The sequence below is a fragment of the Elgaria multicarinata genome, chromosome 19 (genome assembly GCF_023053635.1).
Source record: "Elgaria multicarinata webbii isolate HBS135686 ecotype San Diego chromosome 19, rElgMul1.1.pri, whole genome shotgun sequence".
NCBI lineage: Eukaryota > Metazoa > Chordata > Lepidosauria > Squamata > Anguidae > Elgaria > Elgaria multicarinata.
This window is the reverse complement of record NC_086189.1, coordinates 12,543,646-12,567,555: the sequence shown is the minus strand read 5'-3', so window position 1 is coordinate 12,567,555 and position 23,910 is coordinate 12,543,646. Positions and strand designations below refer to the sequence as shown.

The 23,910-nt window shown below is 45.2% G+C and overlaps 1 protein-coding gene across 1 annotated transcript in view; it reads left to right on the top strand.

Annotated features, from left to right (window-relative positions):
* Nucleotides 1–23,910, top strand: part of CACNA1B (calcium voltage-gated channel subunit alpha1 B) — a 292,665-nt gene that overhangs the window by 102,785 nt on the left and 165,970 nt on the right. The window contains exon 7 of the mRNA XM_063144790.1: nucleotides 7,556–7,659. Coding sequence (XP_063000860.1) covers nucleotides 7,556–7,659 — 104 coding nt within the window. The remainder of the gene's footprint in view (nucleotides 1–7,555; nucleotides 7,660–23,910) is intronic.

The window sequence follows — 23,910 nt, the reverse complement described above, 5'->3', positions numbered from 1 at the left end:
CCCCCCTGCTCAATGCAGGAATCCACCCTAAAGCATCCCTGACAGATGGTTGTCCAGCTGCCTCTTGGATGCCTCTAGTGTGGGAGAGCCCACAACCTCACCAGGCGACTGATTCCATTGTCGTACTGCTCTAACAGTCAGGAAGTTTTTCCTGATGTCCAGCTAGAATCTGGCTTCCTTTAACTTGAGCCCGTTATTCCGTGTCCTGCACTCTGGGAGGATCGAGAAGAGATCCTGGCCCTCCTCTGTGTGACAACCTTTCAAGTATTTGAAGAGTGCTCTCATGTCTCCCCTCAATCCTCTCTTCTCCAGGCTCAACATGCCCAGTTCTTTCAGTCTCTCTTCATAGGGCTTTGTTTCAAGACCCCTGATCATCCTGGTTGCCCTCCTCTGAACACACTCCAGCTTGTCTGCGTCCTTCTTGAATTGTCGAGCCCAGAACTGGGCACCATACTCTAGATGAGGCCTAACCAGGACAATCCTGGGATAAACCTTAGGTCTAGCTACGGCCTAGGTTTTCATAGTGCTTAAACCCCCCCCCCCTTTTTTTTTAACTAGACCTGCCAAATGACGCACAGCTGATCCCAGGAAAATCAAGGGAAATCAGACATATCCTCCCAGAGTGCAGGACACGGAATAACGGGCTCAAGTTAAAGGAAGCCAGATTCCAGCTGGACATCAGGAAAAACTTCCTGACTGTTAGAGCAGTACGACAATGGAATCAGTTACCTAGGGAGGTGGTGGGCTCTCCCACACTAGAGGCCTTCAAGAGGCAGCTGGTCAACCATCTGTCAGGGATGCATTGAGCAGGGAGTTGGACTCGATGTCCTTGTAGGCCCCTTCCAACTCTGCTATTCTATGATTCTATGATATCTGAAGTTATTTCCATTGCTTATTTTCTCTCTCTAAAGGAGCTGGCTTTGGTGCAGAGATCCTAGGGGGTGTTTTTATGTGGGGAAAGCCCCAGGCTGTCTCTGCAGTGGTGCTGTGTTGTTTATACGACGCAGAAACCACTGTGGAGCCCTTGCGCAGCGTTCTTGTTGAGAAGGTCACGCACCCAAGAACGCCTTCTCCCTTGACTTCAAATGAGTTGACTTCAGATACAGCTGCATTGGAAACCAAAGCAGAGGAAGCACAGCGGAGTGTATGGCATAGAAGAGATTTGGCTCCTTCCTTCAGTAGTGAAGTTGCCAAAGTATTAATAGTAAATGCCAGAAATTATTCTCTAATAAAACTGTCGCATTGGACTTAGCTAGCCGAAGGGCCTATTAAAAACAAGAAAAACAGATGATTGCTCAGGCCAATTTAGGGAACAAAGATAATGAGTGAATGCTGTAATGAAACGCTTTGGACACAAGCTTGCCTTTCAGTCAAATGGGAAGCGATTCTCAAGAAGAACACTTACAAAAGGAATGACCCATAAGCCTAGAATAGCCCTTGGGCCAGGAACTACATGCACTGACCAAGCATCTGCAAACATCCTGTGCCAGATACCACGTTTCCTTGCCAGGGCTTCATTCTTTGGAGTTGGGCTGGGAGTTGTAGAATGATCTTTGAATGAGTGTCCTGGCCATCAGACTTTGGGGCAGGTAGCGCTGAAACTGTTCCTGTTGCATGCGGAAGTGTAGCACGCTTAATCTGGTCAGGGGTGAATCGCCAGTACGAAGAGTGTTTAAATGTAGCACAAGGATGGAGCCCACGGGTTGTGTGCAGAAGGTCGCAGGTTCTAACTCTGGCATCTACAGACTGGACTGGGAAAGTGTCCTGCTGCCGGTTCAATATGGACAATACTGAGCTAGGAGGACCAAGTGTCTGAAGGCACAAGCAACATCCCAGAGGGCAGGACACGGAATAATGGGCTCAAGTGACAGGAAGCCAGATTCTGGCTGGACATCAGGAAAAACGTCCTAACTGTTAGAGCAGTATGACAATGGAACCAATGACCTAGGGAGGTGGTGGGCTCTCCCAGACTAGAGCCCTTCAAGAGGCAGCTAGACAGTCATCTGTCAGGGATGCTTTAAGGTGGATTCTTGCATTGAACAGGGGGTTGGACTCGATGGCCTTAGAGGCCCCTTCCAACTCTACTATTCTATGATTATATGATTCTACTGATGTTCCTAAGATAGGTGAACCTATGATAGCCTCAGAGGGCCTACCTAGCAGAAGGTTAGCTCATTTGGGTTCAGTCTTGGATGGTGTCTCTGGAGCTCTTGTGGGAAGCCATGCATTGCTGGGGAAATCCTGTCCAACACTACGGCTGTTGGCCTGTGGTCTCTCTCAGGGTTCTATGTTATTCACTCATGTTATTTTACATATACAAGAAATCTCCGGGAGAGATTGTCCAGGTTTGGGGGTTTGATGCCAGCACTATGCTGATGACGTCAATCTCCCTTTCTCCTTTCCATCTAAATCCAAGGTAGCTGCTCTGGTTCTAAATCAGTGTCTAATGTCCATAATGGACTGGACGAGGGGGAATGAATCGAACCTTAATTCAGACAAGACAGAGGTGTTTTGGGGGAGTCGAAAGACAGATCAGAGAATAGTGGTTCTGGTTCAACCTGTTCTGGTTGGTGTTACACTTCCCCTGAAGACTCAGGCTCACAGTTTGGGTGTACTCTTGGATTCAGCCCTGAACCGGGATGCCCAGGTTTCGGCGGTAGCCAAGAATGCATTTACCCAGCTGAAGCAACTGCACCTATTCCTAGAGATCTCTGATCTGCCCATGGTCATGCATGCCTTCATTACATCCCATTTGGAGTACTCTAAAGCGCTCTATATGGGGTTACCTTTGAAAACTGTTTGGAAACTTCAGCTGGCCCAGAATGCTGCGGCCAGACCATTGACAAGCGCTGGTTACAGGGAGTGCCCGCTTCCCTTGTTACAACAGCTTCCCTGGCTACCTGCCTGTTTCTGCACGTAATTTGAGAGTGCCGTTTCTGCAGCTGAAACTCCCCCCACGGCCTGAGTTCGATCCCGGCGGAAACTGGTTTCAGGCAGCCGGCTCGGGTCGACTCAGCTTTCCATCCTCCCTAGGTCGGTAAAAGGAGGAGGAGGAGGAGGAGGAGGAGGAGGAGGCCCCGCATTGCCCCTCAAGGGGACGGGGTGAAGAGTTGCCGGGCCCGGCGGTTTCGCCGGGGAATCGGCTGTGTCCTTGGTGCCGCCCACCTGCCCGCCGGCCTCCTGTTGCCAGCGAAAGAGCCACCCGGGCCCACCCGGGTTGGAGAGCTCGGCGGAAGAAGCCTCCTCCTCCTCATCTTCTTGGAACGCTTAAGGTACTGTCTACATCATCGATTTCGGGGCGCACTGCAGGCGCACTCCAGGCGCCCCGAAGACTCTGTGTAGATTTGCCCCAGCTGGGCGATACAGTTGGGTTTGGTCCAATCCAGCAGGGCTTGTCTTCTGCTTCTCTCTTATTAACTACTTGGAGGAAGGACGGCTACTGAATCTCTCGCAACAGCTGAGTAATGGCTGCTCATCCGTTTACACTAAAACCCGCACACCTTGTAAGGCCCCCAGGGTTGGTAACGGTACTGCAGGGAGCACATCCGATGTTGTTCCGCACCTGGGATTTTGGGATTTGTTTCAACTCATGGCCCTTTGCTTATGTCAGGTTTGTTTGTGCACCCAATGTTATGTGCGGGGATAAACTGAAATAAATAAAGTGTAAAAAGTTTGGCTAATTAGCAGATGTGGGAAGCAAACCCGTGACGCTCCAAAGGAGATAAACCAAGCTGAGTTTTAAGGTGGGGAAATGGGGAGGGGGAGAGTTTTCCCGGGTGGGAAAGTGCCCCTTTTGGGTAAAATTGCACTTCTAATTACCCCCAATCAGCTCAATGTGACCAGCAGTTAAATCAATTACCTATCTGTTGGGAAGCCAAATAGCCTATATTTATTCCAGCCACAGGTAAGCCATCTCTAGCTTGATATATTCTCTCTCCTGAGATGCAAGTCTGAAAACACTGAAATTACTGTTGGGGGCAAATTGATTATTTGGCTTAACAGTCATGGTTACACTGTGGCATTTGGTCCGCTGGAATTCTGCAGTATAATTTCAAATAGGGATATTCAAATCTCTTAAGCTCAATTGTCTTCTGGTTCTCATTTTTTCAATGCTAAATTTGTTCTATCCCAATTCCACATCGGATTGCAAATTTTGTTTTAGTATGCATGGAAATTTGTAAACTATTTATGAGCATGTTTTAAAGAAATATGCATTTTTACATTATTCCCAGTGTGCACACGTTTTGCGCATGCATTTCCCCCATTGAATAAAGCACTTTTCATGTGATCTTTTTTTGAAATGAATGCACCCTAGAAGCAAAAGAGAATTGTTTTGGATTATATATTTTTAAAACACATGTGGTCAAATGGGTTTAATGAGGACTTATCTCTGGGCTAATATAGAGAATGTAATGTGTATTCAACAGCAATTGGTAATACATATCGCAAATGCTGACCAAAAGTAATAGCAGGACCAGCGCCTGAGCCGTATTGGGAAGTGGTCTAGGGTGACCATATGGAAAGGAGGACAGGGCTCCTATATCTTTAACAGTTTTATTGAAAAGGAAATTTCAGCAGGTGCCATTTGTATATATGGGGAACCTGGTGAAATTTCCTCTTCATCACACCAGTTAAAGCTGCCCTCTTTTAAATCTGGTCACTCTGGTATAGCTCCTGCAGCTTTAACTGTTGTGATGAAGAGGGAATTTCGCCAGGTTCTCCATATTTACAAAGGACACCTGCTGAAATTCCCTTTTCTATGCAACTGTTAAATATACAGGAGCCCTGTCCTCCTTTTCATATGGTCACCCTGCATAGCTGTCTTGGGAGTGAATTAAAGGATAGGGTAGGGTGACCATATGAAAAGGAGGACAGGGCTCCTATATCTTTAACAGTTTTATTGAAAAGGAAATTTCAGCAGGTGGCATTTATTATTATTATTATTATTATTATTATTATTATTATTATTATTTATTTATTTATATAGCACCATCAATGTACATGGTGCTGTACAGAATAAAACAGTAAATAGCAAGACTCTGTATATATGGGGAACCTGGTGAAATTCCCTCTTCATCACACCAGTTAAAGCTGCCCTCTTTTAAATCTGGTCACTCTAGTATAGCTCCTGCAGCTTTAACTGTGGTGATAAAGAGGGAATTTCACCTTGTTCTCCATATATACAAATGACACCCGCTGAAATTCCCTTTTCAATACAACTGTTAAAGATACAGGAGCCCTGTCCTCCTTTTCATAGGGTCACTCTAGTTAAGAACCACCTGGGATATATAAGACACATTTCAGGTTTGCATCCAGTGTGAGAGTGAAATACTCTAAAAAAACCCCAGCTTGTACAAACACCTAAAAGAAGGATTTTTGCTGGTTTTGGAATTAAGAAATTGAATAGCTACATATAGGTTGGTTCATGTTTGTGTGCACTGGGAGAACAATGATTTGTATAAGAAGTAAAGGTTATGCAAATGAAAAATGACATTTTTCCCCATTACTGTCTTAACCAGTTAAAAAGGGAAAAAAGGGAATATTGTATGTTATGGAAAAGTGGGAATTTGCTTTTAAAGTTTTTAAAAGCACTATGGAATTCTAATCTAGAAAAAAGCCCCTGGAACTTTTTAAATAGGATGAGGGCATTTATTTATTTAATTACATTTATATACCGCCCCACATCCGAAGCTCTCTGGGCGGTTTACAACAATTACAAATAGTAAACATTAAAAGTATACAAAAATTTAAAAAACATAAAAACAGTATAAAAACAACAGTATCCAACTCTGGTTTAACAAATCTTCCTCTGACCACAGTAAATTGAAGGAAACAAGCTCGGTTCGGCATCTACAGAAATCGTGTTTGTGTATTTATTAGAAACGCTGTCTGACTTGTATGTTTTTATATATATATTTTAACTTTTTAAAAACTGCTTCGTTAAATAGAGTTTAATAAATAAATATTAAAAAAAACAGTATTTAGGGAACAAAGATATTATAAGATATTAGTCTATAAGATATTAGTCTATAAGATATTATTCTTACTTTCATTTTATTTGTTTGATTTATAGCTCCTGAAGAAGGAGACAGCTCTGAAACGCGTTGAGCACAGTACATTTTTCTTTTCTGTTTTGAGCACCGAGGTTTTGCCTCCTTTTTTCTTTTCTTTTGCCAGCTTACGGTTGCCTTTGCTTCTTGATCCCTGCATGATATGTAATGCTATCAAAGCATTAGAAGTATTTCCATTTTCTATTTTTATCGTATCAGATTAGTTCTGTGTTTTGATGGGCTGGTAATAAATAGCATAAAGACTCATCCAAGCAGTAAACCATTAAAGTATATTAACTGAAGCTGTAAAAATTCATTTCACTTCTTGGCTTTGAGCCTTTAATGAGCGAGGCAAGAATCGGTGTGAGATGTCCTGTCCATCACCCTTCAACAATCATTTCAAGTGGGGTGAGATGGAAAGAGAGTTCACACCTGCATGTTTCTTCAAGAATAGCTGGTTGATTTCTGCACTTTTCTGTGTTCTGGCTTTCCCCTTTTTGTACTTGACAAATCTCATTGTTTCGTTGCCTGTGTGCTCCAGCAAAGGCTGTCTGCTTGCCATACAGATGTGCTGCACAGCTGTGTGGATTACAGGCCGCAAAATGTAAGGTGCCAGGGCATCTGAATCATAAACATGGTAGTGGGCCTCAGCTGCTCTATTCTCTATCCCAGGGAGCTGGCCTGTTCTGTAAAGCGCTGTAGTGCCACCACTCCAAGTGGCCAGAAAAGGTATTGCAGCTACCGTTACTTCAGCAGGGACAGGTGAATAAAGGACCACTAGGCACCCACCTGGTCTGAATGACCATTGACTGACTGGACTGCTCAGTTTGAATACTGAGTTACTTGGGTGTGTTTGCTCTCAAGTGGTCCTGCCTGATTCGTTCCTGGTTTGAAAACTGCCCGGTCAAATCCGATTGTCTCCAGACGGCCGTTCTTGATATCCATACATATTAATAGTGAACTGATTCTCTGCATGAGAATAGCTATTCGTCTACAAGAAGGAGATATCAGCGGGCTTGGGAGAACTCCAAGGTTTACAGAAGTCGGGTGGGGGCCTCAATGGCCATGGAAGGTGGACATTTCCCAAACATTTATAGGAAAATGGAAAACTGGGAGTTGGGCAGAGTGGAGGGATGGAATGGAGTTTCCTGGCAAAAGGTATGGCTGGCTGAAATGCTGAACAGGAACACCCCATACACTGCAATATCTTGTTGCAGGTCCCATTTGTATTAGTGCACATTTGTGTAACAAATAATAATAATAATAATAATAATAATAATAATAATAATAATAATAATTTTCTTACCCGCCTCTCCCTTTGGATCGAGGTGGGGAACAACATTAGAACAGGAATCAACACATCTTAAAATGAAGTGTCCTAAAGTGTAATAACAACCTCCCACCTCACCCAGGAATGATGAATAGTTTCTTGTGTGGCAAACATGCAAGTTTGGAGTCTGATCAGTTTCTATCTCTCTTTTCTCCTTCTTTCTCTGTATTTCCAGACAAATGACGCTGCGGGGAATATGTGGAACTGGCTTTACTTCATTCCACTCATCATCATAGGTTCGTTCTTCATGCTCAACCTGGTACTTGGTGTCTTGTCAGGGTAAGGACCCTATTTCTTTTCTGTTATGAATAAGCTGGAGGAGAATGTCTGTAAGATTCCACTATTATTGCTTTATTTGTTATAAGATTAATGTCTGGGCAATTTGGAGTTTCACCCAGTGCTCCAGTAAGTAAATTCTCTACTGCTCCCCATGCTACTGGAGGATGCATGTTCAACTTAGTTTAATTCCAAATCACGTGAGGTACTGGTTCCTCTCTATTCGGCCCTGGTTAGGCCTCATCTAGAGTATTGCGTCCAGTTCTGGGCTCGACAATTCAAGAAGGATGCAGACAAGCTGGAGCGTGTTCAGAGGAGGGCAACCAGGATGATCAGGGGTCTGGAAACAAAGCCCTATGGAGAGAGACTGAAAGAACTGGGCGTGTTTAGCCTGGAGAAGAGAAGATTGAGGGGAGACATGATAGCACTCTTCAAATACTTAAAAGGTTGTCACACAGAGGAGGGCCAGGATCACTTCTCGATTCTCCCAGAGTGCAGGACATGAAATAACAGGCTCAAGGTAAAGGAAGCCAGATTCCAGCTGGACGTCAAGAAAAACTTCCTGACTGTTAGAGCAGTACGACAATGGAATCAGTTACCTAGGGAGGTTGTGGGCTCTCCCACACTAGAGGCCTTCAAGAGGCACCCGGACAACCATCTGTCAGGGATGCTTTAGGGTGGATTCCTGCCTTGAGCAGGGGGTTGGACTCGATGGCCTTGTAGGCCCCTTCCAACTCTGCTATTCTATGATTCTATGATTCTAATTGCTCTCATGCAACATTCTAGTACAGTCTACGCCAAACAGCTTCTGTACAGATATGTTGGACTCCCAAGCCAGCATGGCCATTGGTTGTGCTGCCTGGGGTTTATGGGAGTTGTAGTCCAACACACCAGGAGGATCCAATGTTAGGGGAGGTTGCTCTAGCGCAAGATGTAAAATATCCCCCTTTCCCCCCATCTTTTCATGAGCAGAAATCTCCAAAGAATAGAATGGCATGGTAAATTGCCAACCTGGTGTGAAGATTGCAGATATCACATGCCGTCTAGATAGCCTGTAGATAGTGCTGGGTCAGAGTCAATGGTCATGGCCCATGCTGATACCAATAATGTGGGGGAAATCTAATTGTGAAGTCTTGGAAGCCACATTTACATTCATAGAATCGTAGAATCGTAGAGTTGGAAGGGGCCTACTAGGTAGGAGGATGAAATTCAGGATCCCCAAGGTGTTCAATGCAGAGGGGCCAGCTAGACAGGTGAAGCTGAGGAGTCTCAATGTATGGATGAGATGGCAGTGTAGGAAGGAGGAGTTCAGATTTGTTAGGCGCTGGGGAATGTTTTAGGACAAGCCAGGCCTGTACAAGAGTGATGGGTTCCACTTGAACCAGACAACTGGCACTTAACATAAAAAGCTGGCAGAGATGCTTTTAAACTGAACCCCGAGGAAAGCTAATAGGAGCTGGGAAGCATTGAGTTTGGGCTGAATCCAAACTGTGGGATGAAGATGAAAATGTTTCCAGTTGCCTAAATGGAGACAGGGAGAGAATAGACCATGAACATTTGGTGAAACATGATATCCAGTCAAAGAGGCCTAAGGTTCATAGCAGAACAAGTATATGCCGGAGTCTTCTGGGGACTGACACCTTATATAGGCTAATGATAGAAGTCATTGTTTACTTGGACTTCTGAAAAGACCCCACTAAAGTCTCCTGAGTAAACATAGCAGACATGAATAAGATGAGAGGCCCTCTTTTGGATTCGTAACTGGTTAAAGAACTGAAAGCAGAGAGTAGGAATCAATGGTGAATTCTCTCAATGTAGGGGTGTAAACAGTGGGGTCCCACAGGGATCTGTATTGGGACCAATGCTTTCCAACTTGTTCATACATGATCTGGAATTAGGAGTGAGCAATGAGGTGGCCAGGTTTGCCAATGACACCAAATTATTTAGCAGGTTAAAACAAAAAGCGATCTCTCCGAACTGAATGAATGGACTTCAGAATCGCAAATGCGGTTCAATGTAAGCGGGTGTAAAGCGATGCATGGGGGTGGGGGTGGTTAACCCAACTTCACGTATACGCTGATAGGATCTGAGATGTCACTCGCCGCGGCTCACCTTACTGCACCTGCAGCTGCGTAGAAGAGGAACAACAGCAAGGAAAGGCACAGCACGTGCTCTCCTCAGGCCGCCTGAGGCCCATGCAATGCAATAGAGTTTGGTGAGCTTGGCTGGTTGTGGTCAGACCTTTAGGGCAAGCGCCGGGCAGAGCTGCTGGTTTATTTGTGGGGGAAGAAAGAGAGTTTTGTGGGGGTGAAGGAGAGGAAAGGAGAGAGGGGAGAGAGGTTATTTGAAGGAACACCTCCTCCCATATGTACCTGCCCGGACCTTAAGATCATCTATAGGGGCCCTTTTCTGTGAGGCAGGTGGCTACTAGGAGGAGGGCCTTCTCCGCTGTGGCACCCCGGTTGTGGAATGAGCTCCCCAGAGAGGTTCGCCTGGCGCCTACACTGTACTCCTTTCGTCGCCAGCTGAAGACCTTTTTATTCTCTCAGTATTTTAACACTTCATTTTAACTTAAATTTTACTGTTCTAACTCTGTATTTTAATTTTATATCAATTTTGCTGCGTGGTTTTATCCTGGTTGTGCTTTTTATACTGTATTTTGTAACTCTGCTTTTAACCTGTTGGTTGTTTTATTATGGTTTTAATTTTTGTGAACCACCCAGAGAGCTTTGGCTATTGGGCGGTATAAAAATGTAATAAATAAATAAAGGGAGAAATAATAGAAAAGCCCCCCCAAAAAATTGTCCTGGTTTTGTGGATTCAGAATATGGCATCTCTAAGCCTAAGTGAACCTTTGGTTTGATCCAGCATGGCTTTCTTTATGTTCTTAACAACATCAGTAGCAACAACACAACAAATATCAACAACAGCAGGCTAAACATGGCAGCTCTGATTTTTCTGTTGATGACTGGCGATTGGCAGAGATGCGCCCTTCCGTTCCTTTTTCTCATCCCTTTGATTCTGCTTAGAAATCATAGAAAGAAGTCTGTTTATGGATGCTGGGCCTTTTCTCAATATGTTTCTTCCCAACACCTGACGGCCTGAGAAGCCGAAGGTGTAGGAGCAAAAGCCGGCCTCTTGCTTTCCACCGGGGTCTTGAGAGAAATGATCCATCAAAGGTTTAGAAGCCGTGCATGTCAAGTGGGTGGGTGGGGATCGCTTGCTCCCTCGGTGATGAAGTGTGTAATGTCAGCCCCAACCTCTTTGCGTTGTGCTTAAGCGGGAGAAGAAATCGCATGGCCCGGTCCATCAGGGTCAGAGTCAGGGATGGATGGAGCTGTCAGTTTGGCTTTCTCCCATAGTCAACGTTTTCTGTTGTTTTTTTAAACCGAAGTTCTTTCTCACCCATTTCTGAAGAAATCTGTGTGCGCCAGTACGTTCTTAAAAGAAAGAAATGAACTGAATGAAATTCTCACCCACCTGCAACAGCCAAATTCAATAGAGAAAGCTATTCTCAGCACGGAGAGGACCATGTTGTCATACCTACCTGCCTTTTAGCATTTAAAGATGAGGAGCCTCTCTGAAAAAATGGGCAGCGTAATTTAGCACCACAAACACAGGCATTCAAAGCTAGCCCTCCAAGCACTCGGCCTGGATGAATCTGATAGTTTTGCTTTCTCCTGTGTTCCAAATTTTAACATTTCAAGTGCTTTCCGTCCTGTTTAGGAAGATATTTGTGAGTTTCCGTATGGTTTTCATGGAAAACTAAACTGAACGAAATCCGTACTCCTGTCTAGTCCAGAGTACTTTGGTAGTGACAACGTGCTTTCTTTTTTAGCCGCATAAAGCCAGCGTTGCAGCTGTTTCCCAGTGCAGGAACCGAGGTGGTTGCAGCAGAAACAGCTGCAGGGCAGAAGCAGTGTCTGTGACTGTGATTGATTGAGACAGAGTCCGGTCCTTCCTCGGATAAATGCTCGCTATTAGCAAGGTCTGGCGTCTCTCTGCCAGCTGGGCCTCTCCAGCCTTACAGGCCTTCTCCTCTGCACATGCTGACAGGAGGCAGCTCCATCCTCTTCTGAGCTCCTCTGCCCAGCAGTTTGCTTGGACAAGCTGTTTGCGGAAGGTCAGGCCAAGCTGTATTGCTCTGTCTCTGCTGGAGGGTTTTCCAGAGGAACTGGCTAGCAGGTCCAGGAGGCTTCTGAAATTTACACTCTCCATGGCCGGATCTACACTAGTCTAATAACGTGGTTATTGTCCATTTCTAACGTTGCTGTCCGTGTCGGTTTTGATAATCACGGGGCACACGTAAGTAGCGGTACTTACGTTTTCCCTTTACGTTATAAATCCATTAATCCAGGGCACACTGTTTGTTCTTCCGTTGTAGCTGTTCTCTGTCTCCTCTGTGTTTAGGCGAGCTTCTCAGTTTGCTTTGCCCACTTCCATTTTTCTTCCCTTCCTGCTCCCCCCTTTGCTAACTCATCTGCTCATGCTCGTAATTTCAACATGTGGAAACCAGGGTAGCAATTGGCTGATCACTCAATTCAACATTTTCGGAGAAGAGCTAACGTCCGTTAGAACAGGGCACATGTTTTATAAATAAGCGCTAGTACTCAGCAGCGACGAACTGGGACAACGAAATCAAGGAGGTAAGTACAGCTCATTTTCAACTGAAGATCCAGAGGGTCATGTGATGCTTTGCGTCCCAATTGCTGATTCATAAACGTTATAATAACAAAAGTGTAGATTCCCACCATGTTTTTGCCCCATGGCTGCTTTGATGACAAATGGGGTGGAGGTCTGGGCGGAACTTACTTCCGCCTTGACCTGTGCCTTGGGGAAATTGCGTTAGCCCTCCCGCACCCGTAGATGGGGGTCTTAAAGGTACAGTTAAGTGGTGTGGGAGAGGAGGAGGAGAAGGAGGAGAATTAAGCAGATGTTGGGCTGAAATGAATTCTCCGGTGGGGACACTAAAGTAGGCCAAGAGAGATGGGTGGGTTTTGCAAGAAGCTAAATTTGGAACCTATTGTTGCTGGATGTGAAACGGCACCTGAGAAGGGAGACGTGGCCACCATTAGAATAGAAGGTAAAAGCCCTTCTTCTCATCTCCCCCCCACCCTCGGCCCCGTGCCCATCAGGGCCTGAAAGGGCCTCTTGCACCAAGTCCTACAATGCCTAGAAGATGTGGAATTGAAGACTTATGAAGTTGGAAATGTACAGTTGAGGTGGGGAAGGGAAGCTATTTTGTTGCTGCTGTTAAACAATTAGAAGAGGCAAAAATCCTTGCTGATCTACCGCAAATCACCCAGAGATCTACCAGCAGATCTAGACCTGCCTTCTGTCAGCCCCTGATCTATAGGGTGTTTTTAGTGTCCACGTGTATGTGCTGATATGCATGTGTTCTAGAGATAACAGACAATCTCCCCCACCAAGAATTAACATGATAACTTGAAACCAAGGGTACGGTGCTGAAAATTGAAGAGTGGTGAATTGCACCTCTCCTATTCACGTTTTTATTTGTTTATTTCTGGCAAAAGCTGGGATTTACTAGGGACCAGCACCAGAGAATAGGGACCCTCCTTGGTAAATAGCTCATCACAATGCGCTTTATCACACCAGCATTATACTGTGCAATCACTGCGAATTGTTTGCAAAGGACTCTGAAGTTTTCCGGTTTATAATCTGCTTTTATTGTGAAGTACCCTGAAGTTTTCCGGCTTATAATCTGCTTTTATTGTGAAGTACTCCCATGCATCCTGCTTTAATCGTGCTTCGAGGGCAAAAGGCCTGCCCTATTTTGCTACTAGTTTTGGAGCGAAGCATTTGTTATTTTCCAAGCGGCCACTGGGGGTGCAGGAGCAGGATTTGATATGTTTAAAGAAAAATTAAACAAATGCTTACATCTGCGTAAGCTTTAAAGATAAAGACATCAAAATTGGCACAGTAATAGATATTAAGGAGAGCTTTAAGCATACCAAATTTGAATCGGATCGGGTCATCCGTTGATTTTTTAAATTTTTTTTTTTTTTTTAAAAAACATTTCGCCCCTTAAACCCATTTCCTGATATGCAAAAGATCTTAGGAGCGCTGCCACCCCGTAGGGGATAATTTTTATACTTTGAATGTTTTTAATTTTTGTGAACCGCCCAGAGAGTTCTGGCTATTGGGCGGTATAGAAATGTAATAAATAAATAAATAAATAAATAAATAAATCGAGGGAAACAGGTACGTGGGATGAAGCTCAACATCGCTGCCACCTTTGGCTCTTTCTAGGCTTCCAAACTGCACAATTCTTCGCCGTCCTCTTTTTGCCAGACGAATTTCTCCTCCTTTATCCAGTCTCTCGGCAGCTGCCTTTGTGCCGGGGAAGAAAGACATCCCTCCCTGATTCCCCGGCTCCCCTGGGCTGATATGAATAATGTAACTGTTGCAGAGTGCCTTTGTTCTTGCGGGAGAAGGGACTTTTGTGCGAGCGGCCAGGGTCAAGCTATTTAAGACAGCAGGATCCACAGAAGCCCACTGATCCCCCATGAGGACTAGACTGGAGGCCCCCCCCCCCCCCGCTTCCTCATGGCAATCTCCCTGGCCTGCTGGGTCAGCCTCCCTTCCCTGGGTCAAGAACATACATGGCTCTTTAATCTTCCAGCCTCAGAGAGAACTCAGAGGATCATGGCCTCATTTTTTTTTTAAAGTGCTCCTCTCCTTACACAACATGCAACCCGCCGCAAGCGAAACAAGCTTAAAATCAAAGGTTCCAACTTTTTTCTCCGGAGCGAAGCGAGAATGCCGTATCCGCCATTTGCCTCGCTCTGGAGTCGCGGGAGAGGCGTGGCCAGGCAGGCGGTGACCCCTGATTGGTTCCCATCCACCCGGGCAGGGGGCGGGCAGTACAGGTGTTGTTTATTTATTTATTATTTATTTATATATGCCTGCCCGAGACTTGAGATCTGTTGGAGGAGCCCTTCTCCGCATCCCACCAATGCAACATATACGCTATGATGGGACAAAGGAGAGGGCTTTCTCTGTGGTGGCCCCCCAACTGTGGAATGCCCTCCCCTTGGAGGCCCAATTGGTGCCAACAATTAAAACTTGATGTTGTGCAGACTTTATACTGTTAGTTTTACCCTACCCTGTGCCTGCTTACCCTACCCTGTGCCTGTTGGCATTCTCTTCCCCTCCTTATTGTTTTACTATGATTTTATTAGAATGTAAGCCTATGCGGCAGGGTCTTGCTATTTACTGTTTTACTCTGTACAGCACCATGTACATTGATGGTATATAAATAAATAATAATAATAATAACACTGATTTTATTTCGACGCCAAGTAAAAACATGGCTTTTTAACAAAGCCTTTGATGGTTAAACTCACTGGCACATTGTTTTAACTGTTTTAACTGCTTTTATTGCTTTTAAATTATATACTGTTTTAACTTCGATCACAGTTTACTTTGTTTTTAACTGTGTATATTTATCGTTTTATACTGTATGTTTTTATCTGTACGCCACTCTGAGATCTTAATGATATAGGGCGGGATATAAATGTTTTAAATAAATAAATACATTTCATTTTTATACCGCCCAATAGCCGAAGCTCCCTGGGTGGTTCACAAAAAATTAAAACCATCCAAAGTATAAAACAAACAGTATATAAAATACAATATAAATAAAATCAGCAGCAGTGCAGAAATACAAATTACCTCTTCTCCCAGGCATTTAACAGCATATGCCGAGTTTTTGACTGACCCCAGAATAGTTGTTTTTAAATGGATATTGCCTGTTTTTGTTTGTATTTTATGCTTTTTATGGTTTTAAATTATATATATATATATATATATATATATATATATATATATTAACGTTCACTGTTTTTAACTTCTGTAAACCGCCCAGGGAGCTTAGACTATGGGGCGGTATATAAATGTAATAAATAATAAATACAAATTTAAAACAGCAAAGTTAAAATTAAATTTATAAACCGTTAAAATGCTGAGAGAATAAAAAGGTGTCTGAAAGAATATAGTGTAGATGCCAGGTGAACCTCCTTAGGGAGCTCATTCCACAGCCGGGGTGCCATAGCAGAGAAGGCCCTGCTCCTGGTAGCCACCTGCCTCACTTCCTTTGGCAGGGGCTCACGGAGAAGGACCCCTGAGGATGACCTTAGGTTCAGGGCAGGTACATATGGGAGGAGACGTTCCTTCAGATAGCCTTGGCCCAAGCCGTTTAGGGCTTTAAATGTTAATACCAGCACTTTGAATCGGGCTCAGACCTGGACTGGCAGCCAGAGAAGTTGGAAAAGGACAGGCATGATGTGGTCTCGTTGTTAGGCTGCAACTCCCATTGGTACGGCTGATGGGAATTGCAGTCCAATCAACATATGGCAGGCCAGGTTTGCCCCCCACCCTGCTCCCTGTCCTATTTCTTGCCCTGTCTTTTGCCGATCTGCTTAGCAAAGAGAACAGGGATGCATTCGGTAAAAGCCGTTTCTTAGATTACCTTTTAGTTTCAGCAAAACAGCTGGAAATGTCAGAGCAGCTGCTGCTCATTGCAGGAGCCCCAGGAGGGCCTGCATCTTACGGAGGATTTACCGTGCTCAGGGAAGGCGAGAGACAGAGCTCTGGAACCTGAGAATAAATACTCCCATCCCCTGAGCATGGACCTGCTTTTTTCGCAAACACTAGGTTGTTAATTCTTAGGCTGAAGCGAAGCACGGAGAACGTTAACTCAGGCCATTTCCTCTGGGAACGGTGAGCCGCAAGGGGCTATGAAAATATGTGCGCTGATCAGCATTTGCCCGGGGAGGGTGCCAGCCTAGTGCCAGAATGACTTTGCAATCCAGCTTGTGCCACAGAAAGCCGAGTTCATCTTCAGACACCTGCGGCAAAGGCCAGGACGTGCCACATGCAGGGAAGGACGTGGGGAACCAGAACCGAAGCTAAGCAGTAGAGCACCTGGGTTGCACGCCAGGCATCTCGGGTTCAGTCCCAGGTATTTTCCCATTAAAAAGATCAGGTAGCAGGGGATGGGCAAGCCCTCTGCTTGAGATCCTGGACAGCTGCTGCCTGCCAGAGCAGACATTACTGCCTCAGACGGCCAAGTAGTCTGACATGGCACAAGGCCCCACAATGAATGGCTGGGATTGCTTACATCAGGATAGTCTCCCCTCTGCCAGGGAATTTCAAATTGTTGGCTGTGCTCTCCCATCTCAAGCACTGTTCTGTAGCCCTGCTTTGAGTTATATAGTCTTTTTTTTTACTAGGTGGTTTGCAAATTCCTCCATGTGCGCCATGGAACTGCTCGACGTTGCTGTAGATTCTGGTATATGACCAAAGATCCAGCCCTAACCAGTTGGCAACCCTTCCCATTAATTCAGCATTTGTTGCCCATTTCAAGACTTGGAGCCATGACTTGCAGGCGTGTTATAAGACGCTAAATTTGCCGCCATGAAACGGATAACAAGTCACTCACCTGCACGCCATTTGCTGAATGAGAAGGGATGGTATAAATTTTCCCATGGGAAAAGCCCAAACATTGCAACAACACTTGTCTCGCAGGCTAGTGCTGCAAATATTATAAATGAAGATGAACTATTTGACCACATTGGAAGATCAGATCATTATGTAATAAGCCCCTGTATGAAGGAGACAGTTGCCTGTGCATACAGTTCTTTCACTATTCCTGTAATGCAAACCAACCAACCAGGAAGTGTTCTGTTAACTGTAGTTTTCCATTTTGTTTGAATTGGAAAACTATGATTAACAGCTTTGGAACAAGCCAGGATATTAAACCATGGTTCAAAGCTGGCTTAATATCCTGGCTTGTTCCAAAGCTGTTAGCCATAGCTTCTCAATCTGAGCGAAGGGAGAAGTGAAAGAGTGGCACCCCAGATTCCCTACTTCTAAATAACAACAATGTTTTCCTACCAGCAGCTGGGATTGCTGTAAAATTGGTTTCTTTCGGTGCCAAAATGGAATCCAAACTGCATGAAAGGTTGTTACTTAGGATTGTGAGAATGGATTTCACTTCCTTCTGTTCCTTTCCTTCCTTCACTTCCTTTCAGTTCCAAGGCTCTGCTTTAGAGCTCAGGTTCTCCAGCTGCAACCCCCACTGAGACAGCCGGCTCTACAACCCTAACTGTGTCTCAAAGCAGTTTTTGCAGTTTCATCTAGACCCCCTGCTTTATTTCAACCCCTTTTTGCCCCCTCAGCCAGCCTTCTTTCAGCACCATCAGAAGATGCTGGGTCTTTGACGTCTTGCTTTGCGCAGTAAAATTGTGTCTCCTTTCTCAGGCGCCATTTCACATCCAGCAACAATAGGTTCCAAATTTAGCTTCTCGCAAAACCCATCCATCTCTCTTGGCCTACTTTAGTGTCCCCACCTGGAGAATTCATTTTAGCCCAATATCTGCTTAATTTGCCAGGTCTGAAGGAGAGAAAAGGGCTTGTCGACTTATGTGCTATTGGCAGGGGCTGTGTGTAGTTCTTTGCTAGGAACCAGTTTGCAGATCTAGGAACGTTTTGCTGGGGAAGGAGGCCTCTCTCTTTCTCTCTCTCTTTCTCTCTCTCTTTCTCTCTCTCTCTCTCTCTCTCTCACACACACACACACGTGAGAACTGCAACAAAACGTTGTTGTCTATCTTCATTACTTCAGCAGCGCCAGCCAGCCACTCCCTTCTCTAGGATACTCTATTACATGCACACAAACACACACCGTTTCCATTTTTCTTTTCCAACTGACACAGAACACTCTATGGCTAATGAGCATGTTTCTTTGAGGTTTTTGTCTCCTCCCCCCATAGCGTTCTTTGCGTGTTTGTGTCTGTGTCATGAGTTGCTCCATATTTGAAAATTATTGAGTTTTTTTTTTACTTCTCCAAACTTCAGGGTGTCCTCAAGTATACTGATGCCTCCCTCTTATTTCTCTGTGGCTCTATTTTGGCTGTAATCCTGTTGGCACTCACCACTAGAGTTCACTATTAGGGGGAGTGATATGGCTGCCAATTCTTGCCTTGTATCTGGTCAAGAGGGCAGGGCTCCTGCAGCTTTCACTGTCGTGATGAAGAGAGTTATTTCGCCAGTGCTGCATGCATACAAATGACACCTACTGAAATTCCCTTTTCTATACAACTGTTAAGATACAGGAGCCCGGTCCTCCTTTCCATCTGGTCACCCTATACTATTCTAGCTATACTACAGTGGCCAGATACAAAAGAGGGCAGGGCACCTGCAGCTTAACTACTGCGATGAAGAGGGAATTTCACCAGATGCTGCATGCGTACAAACGACACCTGCTGAAATTCCCTTTTCTATACAACTGTTAAGATACAGGAGCCCGGTCCTCCTTTTCATAGGGTCACCCATACTATTCTAGCTGTACTACACTGGCCAGATACAAAAGAGGGCAGGACTCCTTCAGCTTTCACTGTTGTGCTAAAGAGGTGCTGCATGCATACAAATGACACCTACTGAAATTCTCTTTTCTCTACAACTGTTAAAGATACAGGAGCCCGGTCCTCCTTTCTGTATGGTCACCCTAGGTATCCTTTTCATGTTGAAGGCTCCTTCAGGTGCTCACTGACAACTGCAGTATTGGGCGAAAGGTGGGATACAAATAAATATAACAACAACTCCATCACTCACTGGCAAGTGGCAACACAACAAATTGTGCCAAAAGTAGAAGAGGAAGCATCCAAACTCCTTCTCCAAGTCACGCTGGAAGAAAGAGTGCATGAGTCCCTCCTCTTTCCCCCCTCCTCCTCCCTCCCAATCCCCTTTCCTTTTGTGTCGTGTCTTTTAGATTGTAAGCCTGTGGGCAGGGACTGTCAAGAAATACTTTTGTAAGCCGCCGTGAGAGCCTTTTTTGGCTGAAGGGCGGCATAAAAATCCTTAAATAATAATAATAATAATAATCCATGTCTTTTGAAACCCTCGATGTCCAAATATGTGTTCATTTATTGGGTTACTAATTCATTTTGTGAAACGGTGTTTTTCTAAAAGTGGGGAAATGAGTAGATGAATGTTTCCCACCCCACGTCACCAGCTCAGCCGAAGGCATCTTCCGCTTGCCCCAGTGCTCTAGTTGCAGGGAAGCGACCCCCGCGTCGTAGCCAGAAGGCCATGCGCTTGGCATGGCGCATTCGGTATGCAAGCCAGTGTTCCCTTGTAGCTGTCAGGTCCCTTTCCTCTTCTCAGCAAGAAATCAAAGCTGAGCAGTTGGACCACTGACTGAAGCATTGAACCAGAAGAGAGGACATTTTGGGGCGTGGGGGGGAGAAGAGGAAAAGATAATGCTGTAGCTGATGAGTTCAGCTTTTGCCTCGCAAAAGGGATGCTTGCTGAATATCAAGCTGGGTGTTTAATGCGCAACAAGTGATGTTGTGTTGCTCTTGCACCCCGAGCTCAGGGGTGGGGGTGGGAGGGAAGGGGAGGGGAGGGTTGGTAAGGATGAGGCCAGCAGTGTAAAGAAGAAGAGATGAGTTGGCAGGTTTCAGCTGATAGCCATTAAAGGAGCCCTGCGAGGTCGCTTGGACGCCCTCTGGAGCTGCTCAGGCCCAACCTCTCTGGGCTAAATGCGAGCAACAGTTTTGACAGGTGCAATGAAGACCGTGAAGAGGAGGCACTTGTATTCTCCGCTCTTCCTGACAGTAGAACCAATGCATGCGTGTTTCGATCATGTGTCTGGAGTGCAGAATCAGGACAAGAGCGACAACGGTCATGATGGAAGGCTGTTTCTCCCAATACAGATCCTTGTGTGCCTCGTTGTTTACATCCCTCCATTGGAAGAATTCACCGTTTATTGCTACTTTCTGCTTTCAGTTCTTTAACCAGTTACTGATATAAATGAGGGCCTCTCCTCTTATTCCATGACTGCTAAGTTTGCTCAGGTGTCTTTGGGTAGGGACTGGTCAAAAGCCTTTTAGAAGGCCAAGTAAACAATGTCCACTGGATCACCCTTATCCATGTGTTTATTGACACTCTCAAACAACTCTAAAATGTTAGTGAGGCAGACCTTTGCAAAAGCCATGTTGATTTTTCCCCAGCAGGGCTTGTCCTTCTGTATGCTTTCTAATTTTATCTTCTAATAATCTTTTCAGCTAATTTGCCTGGAATAGACGTTAAGCTAATTGGCCTATAATTTTCTGGATCCCCTTGGATCCCTTTTTAAAAATTGGTGTTACATTGGCCATCCTCTAGTCCTCTGGTACAGCGGCTGATTGCAGGGGCATACCACATATTTCTGTTAGAAGATGCTTTAAAACTAGATTCCTGCATTGAGGGGGTTGGACTAGATGGCCTAAATGGCTCCTTCCAGCTCTGTGATTCAAAGAGCGCAATGCTATGGGTTGCACCCTGCCTCCCACACTGTGTTTTGGCTAGATGGTCAATTTTGCCTGTCTAGCAGAGGCTTTGGAGAGGGAGAGGCAAGGAGCTAGCTGCTCTGGGCTCTTCCCCTCTCTGCCCACAGGAATTCCCCCTTTTCCCCATCTCTGCACTCCGTTTTCTGAGCACAGAGAGGTGGCCAGCATGGTGTTCTGCATGCCAGTTACAAGAGGGAGGGGAGCATGGTTTCCTGGCTCAGAGCCCTGTCTTGAAACCAAGAAACTGAAAAATCCTATAGGATCGCTCCCTAAGTCATGTTTTATGGTCCCAACCCAGTATCCCCAGTGCTTCTGGGCTGTGCAAAGTTGGGAGAGGGAGGCCAATGTATGGGCAGTGTTTTCTGCTTATCAGCTGGGGCATCTTAGATGGCTTCTTCCTTTAAAACCCACCTACCCCAATTCCTGGTGGATTTTCGTTGCAGCAAAGGAGGTTAATTATAGTTCCCTTTTTTAGGGTTGAAACCCAGGGCCAGTTGATTTTTTAAGCTGATCAAAACTGCCCCCAGATCCACACCCCACGGAGAATTCATAGCCATGTCACCAGGATAGATGCTTAGCACCAGGTTCTATGAAAGAATGCCTCTTCCCATATTTATTTATTGCATTTATATCCTGCTTTTTTTTTTCCTTCAAGGAACCCAGGACGGTGTAGAAAACCCTCCATTTTATCCTCACAACAGCAACCCTGTGAGGTAGGCTGGGCTGAGAGCCTGTGACTGGCCCAGAGTCACCCAGTGGGTTTCCATGGCCGAGTGGGGACTAGAACCCAGATTTCCCGACTCCCAGTCCAGCACTCTAGCCGCTACACCACACTGGCTCCCATATGACACTGCCTATAATTTGTGGGTGTTACCGGAGACCCTGTTATATGTCCCGCAACCTAAAAAGGCTCTGGGCAGGCTCTTTTCTGTAATAGTACCCCAACAATGGAACTCGCTCCCTAAAGAGGTCAGACAAGTCACCTCTTGATTTTTCTTTAGAGACGCAGTGAAAGAACATATTGTTCCACCGAGCTTTTAAATATTTTTTATGTCATTTTCTGATTTTATTGTGATGAATATACAGCTACTGTTTTATTTTGTTATGGTGTATTAGTTTTATTCTCTTTTTCATCTGAATGTTGTAGCTTGCCTCTAGCACCCTGTGGGCAGAGGGGCAATTCATAAATATGTTAAATAAGATAAAATTACATATATCTCTTGCGTTTCTATTATTTATACTCAAAGGAGCGAACACTCTGGTTGAAAATGTCATTATACAACACAGACACAAGGCACTGATAAAATCATGGCATTAAGTTTATTTGGTATGACTGCAAATCTGTCCACAGCTACGTTAGAGAAAAACTCTACTGAATCCAGCGGTGTTTATTTCTGACTGCATAGGTTCAACTGATAAAACACTTTAATAAAAGCCAGCTGAAATGCAACCTTTAACTTTTTATTAGAAATGTAAACCATCTTCGAGATTCTGTTCTCATTTAAATTGCTAGCATGAAGTAGGGACCCCATCAAAGAAAAAAGAGAAGTCTCCAGTTTATATTAGCCCTGACTTCGTCTGGGCTAATCTACCATAAACAATAGTAAAACTTGAAAGCCTCATCATCTCCTCATTCATTTGCGAGATCAGTTTCTCTGATGCTGCATCAGATAACGTCACTGCTTCTTCTCTGAAAAAAAGAAATCTTCCTGAGATTAGGGATGGGTTTAAAATCTGCCCTGTGAGCTCTCTGGATGTCTCATGCTCAGACCTCTTAGGCCCCAGTGATTTCCGCCCCATGATTGACAACGGTGTGTGTGTGTGTGTCCTGTCGGGCACAGGGGAAAATGCACAATTTCTCTAGCCTTGGGGAAATTGCATTAGTCTTCCCTGCCCCGCGGATTGAGGTCTTAAAGGCCAGAAGGCTATCCCACCCAACCATTAGCGCCTGAAAGGGCCTCTTAATGCAAGCGGTTGGGGGAATTTGCGCAGTTTCCGGAGGCCCAGAAATTGCACTTTCCTGTGCCTCTCCTTCCCTCGCCCATTGGGGCCGAAAGGGCCTTTTAAGGGAGACATGAGAGCACTCTTCAAAGACTTAAAAGGTTGTCACACAGAGGACAGCCAGGATCTCTTCTTGATCCTCCCAGAGTGCAGGACACAGAATAACGGGCTCAAGTTGAAGGAAGCCAGATTCCAGCTGGACATCAGGAAAAACTTCCTGACTGTTAGAGCAGTACGACAATGGAATCAGTTACCTAGGGAGGTTGTGGTCTCTCCCACACTAGAGGCCTTCAAGAGGCAGCTGGACAGCCATCTGTCAGGCTTTAGGGTGGATTCCTGCATTGAGCAGGGGGTTGGACTCGATGGCCTTATAGGACCCTTCCAACTCTACTATTTTATGATTCTGTGATTCTAACTCAAGCATTAAGAGGCCCTTTCAGGCCCAGATGGGCACGGGGAGGAGGGAGAGAAAGCACATGTCCGAGCCCTCTGGAAAGTGTGCAATTCCCCTCAGCACGCTAACAGCGCATCATGGGAATTGTGCACTTTCTGGATGCACACAACGCCAAGCGCTCACCGGGCTGATTCACCCAGAAGAGGGCTGGCCAGGCAGAGTTTGGCAAACACGCAAGGTGAGTTCCCAGGGAGGTCAACATTCCCTACCTGAGACTGTATTGCTCCAAAAGCAGGTGGCGGATAATGTATTTTCATTTTCCCCTCAAACATCTGTGCCTCAAAGAAGCTACAACGTCAAGGTCAAGAGTTCCCACCTAGTTTTCTTCCTGGCACGTTCATTTTGCAAACCCTTCCAGTTCTGCATTCTGAAGAGGTACTCTCCTAGGAAGGATTGGTAGAAAGAATTGGCCCTTTTGCATGCCCAGAAAGGCTGTTTGAAGTCTGA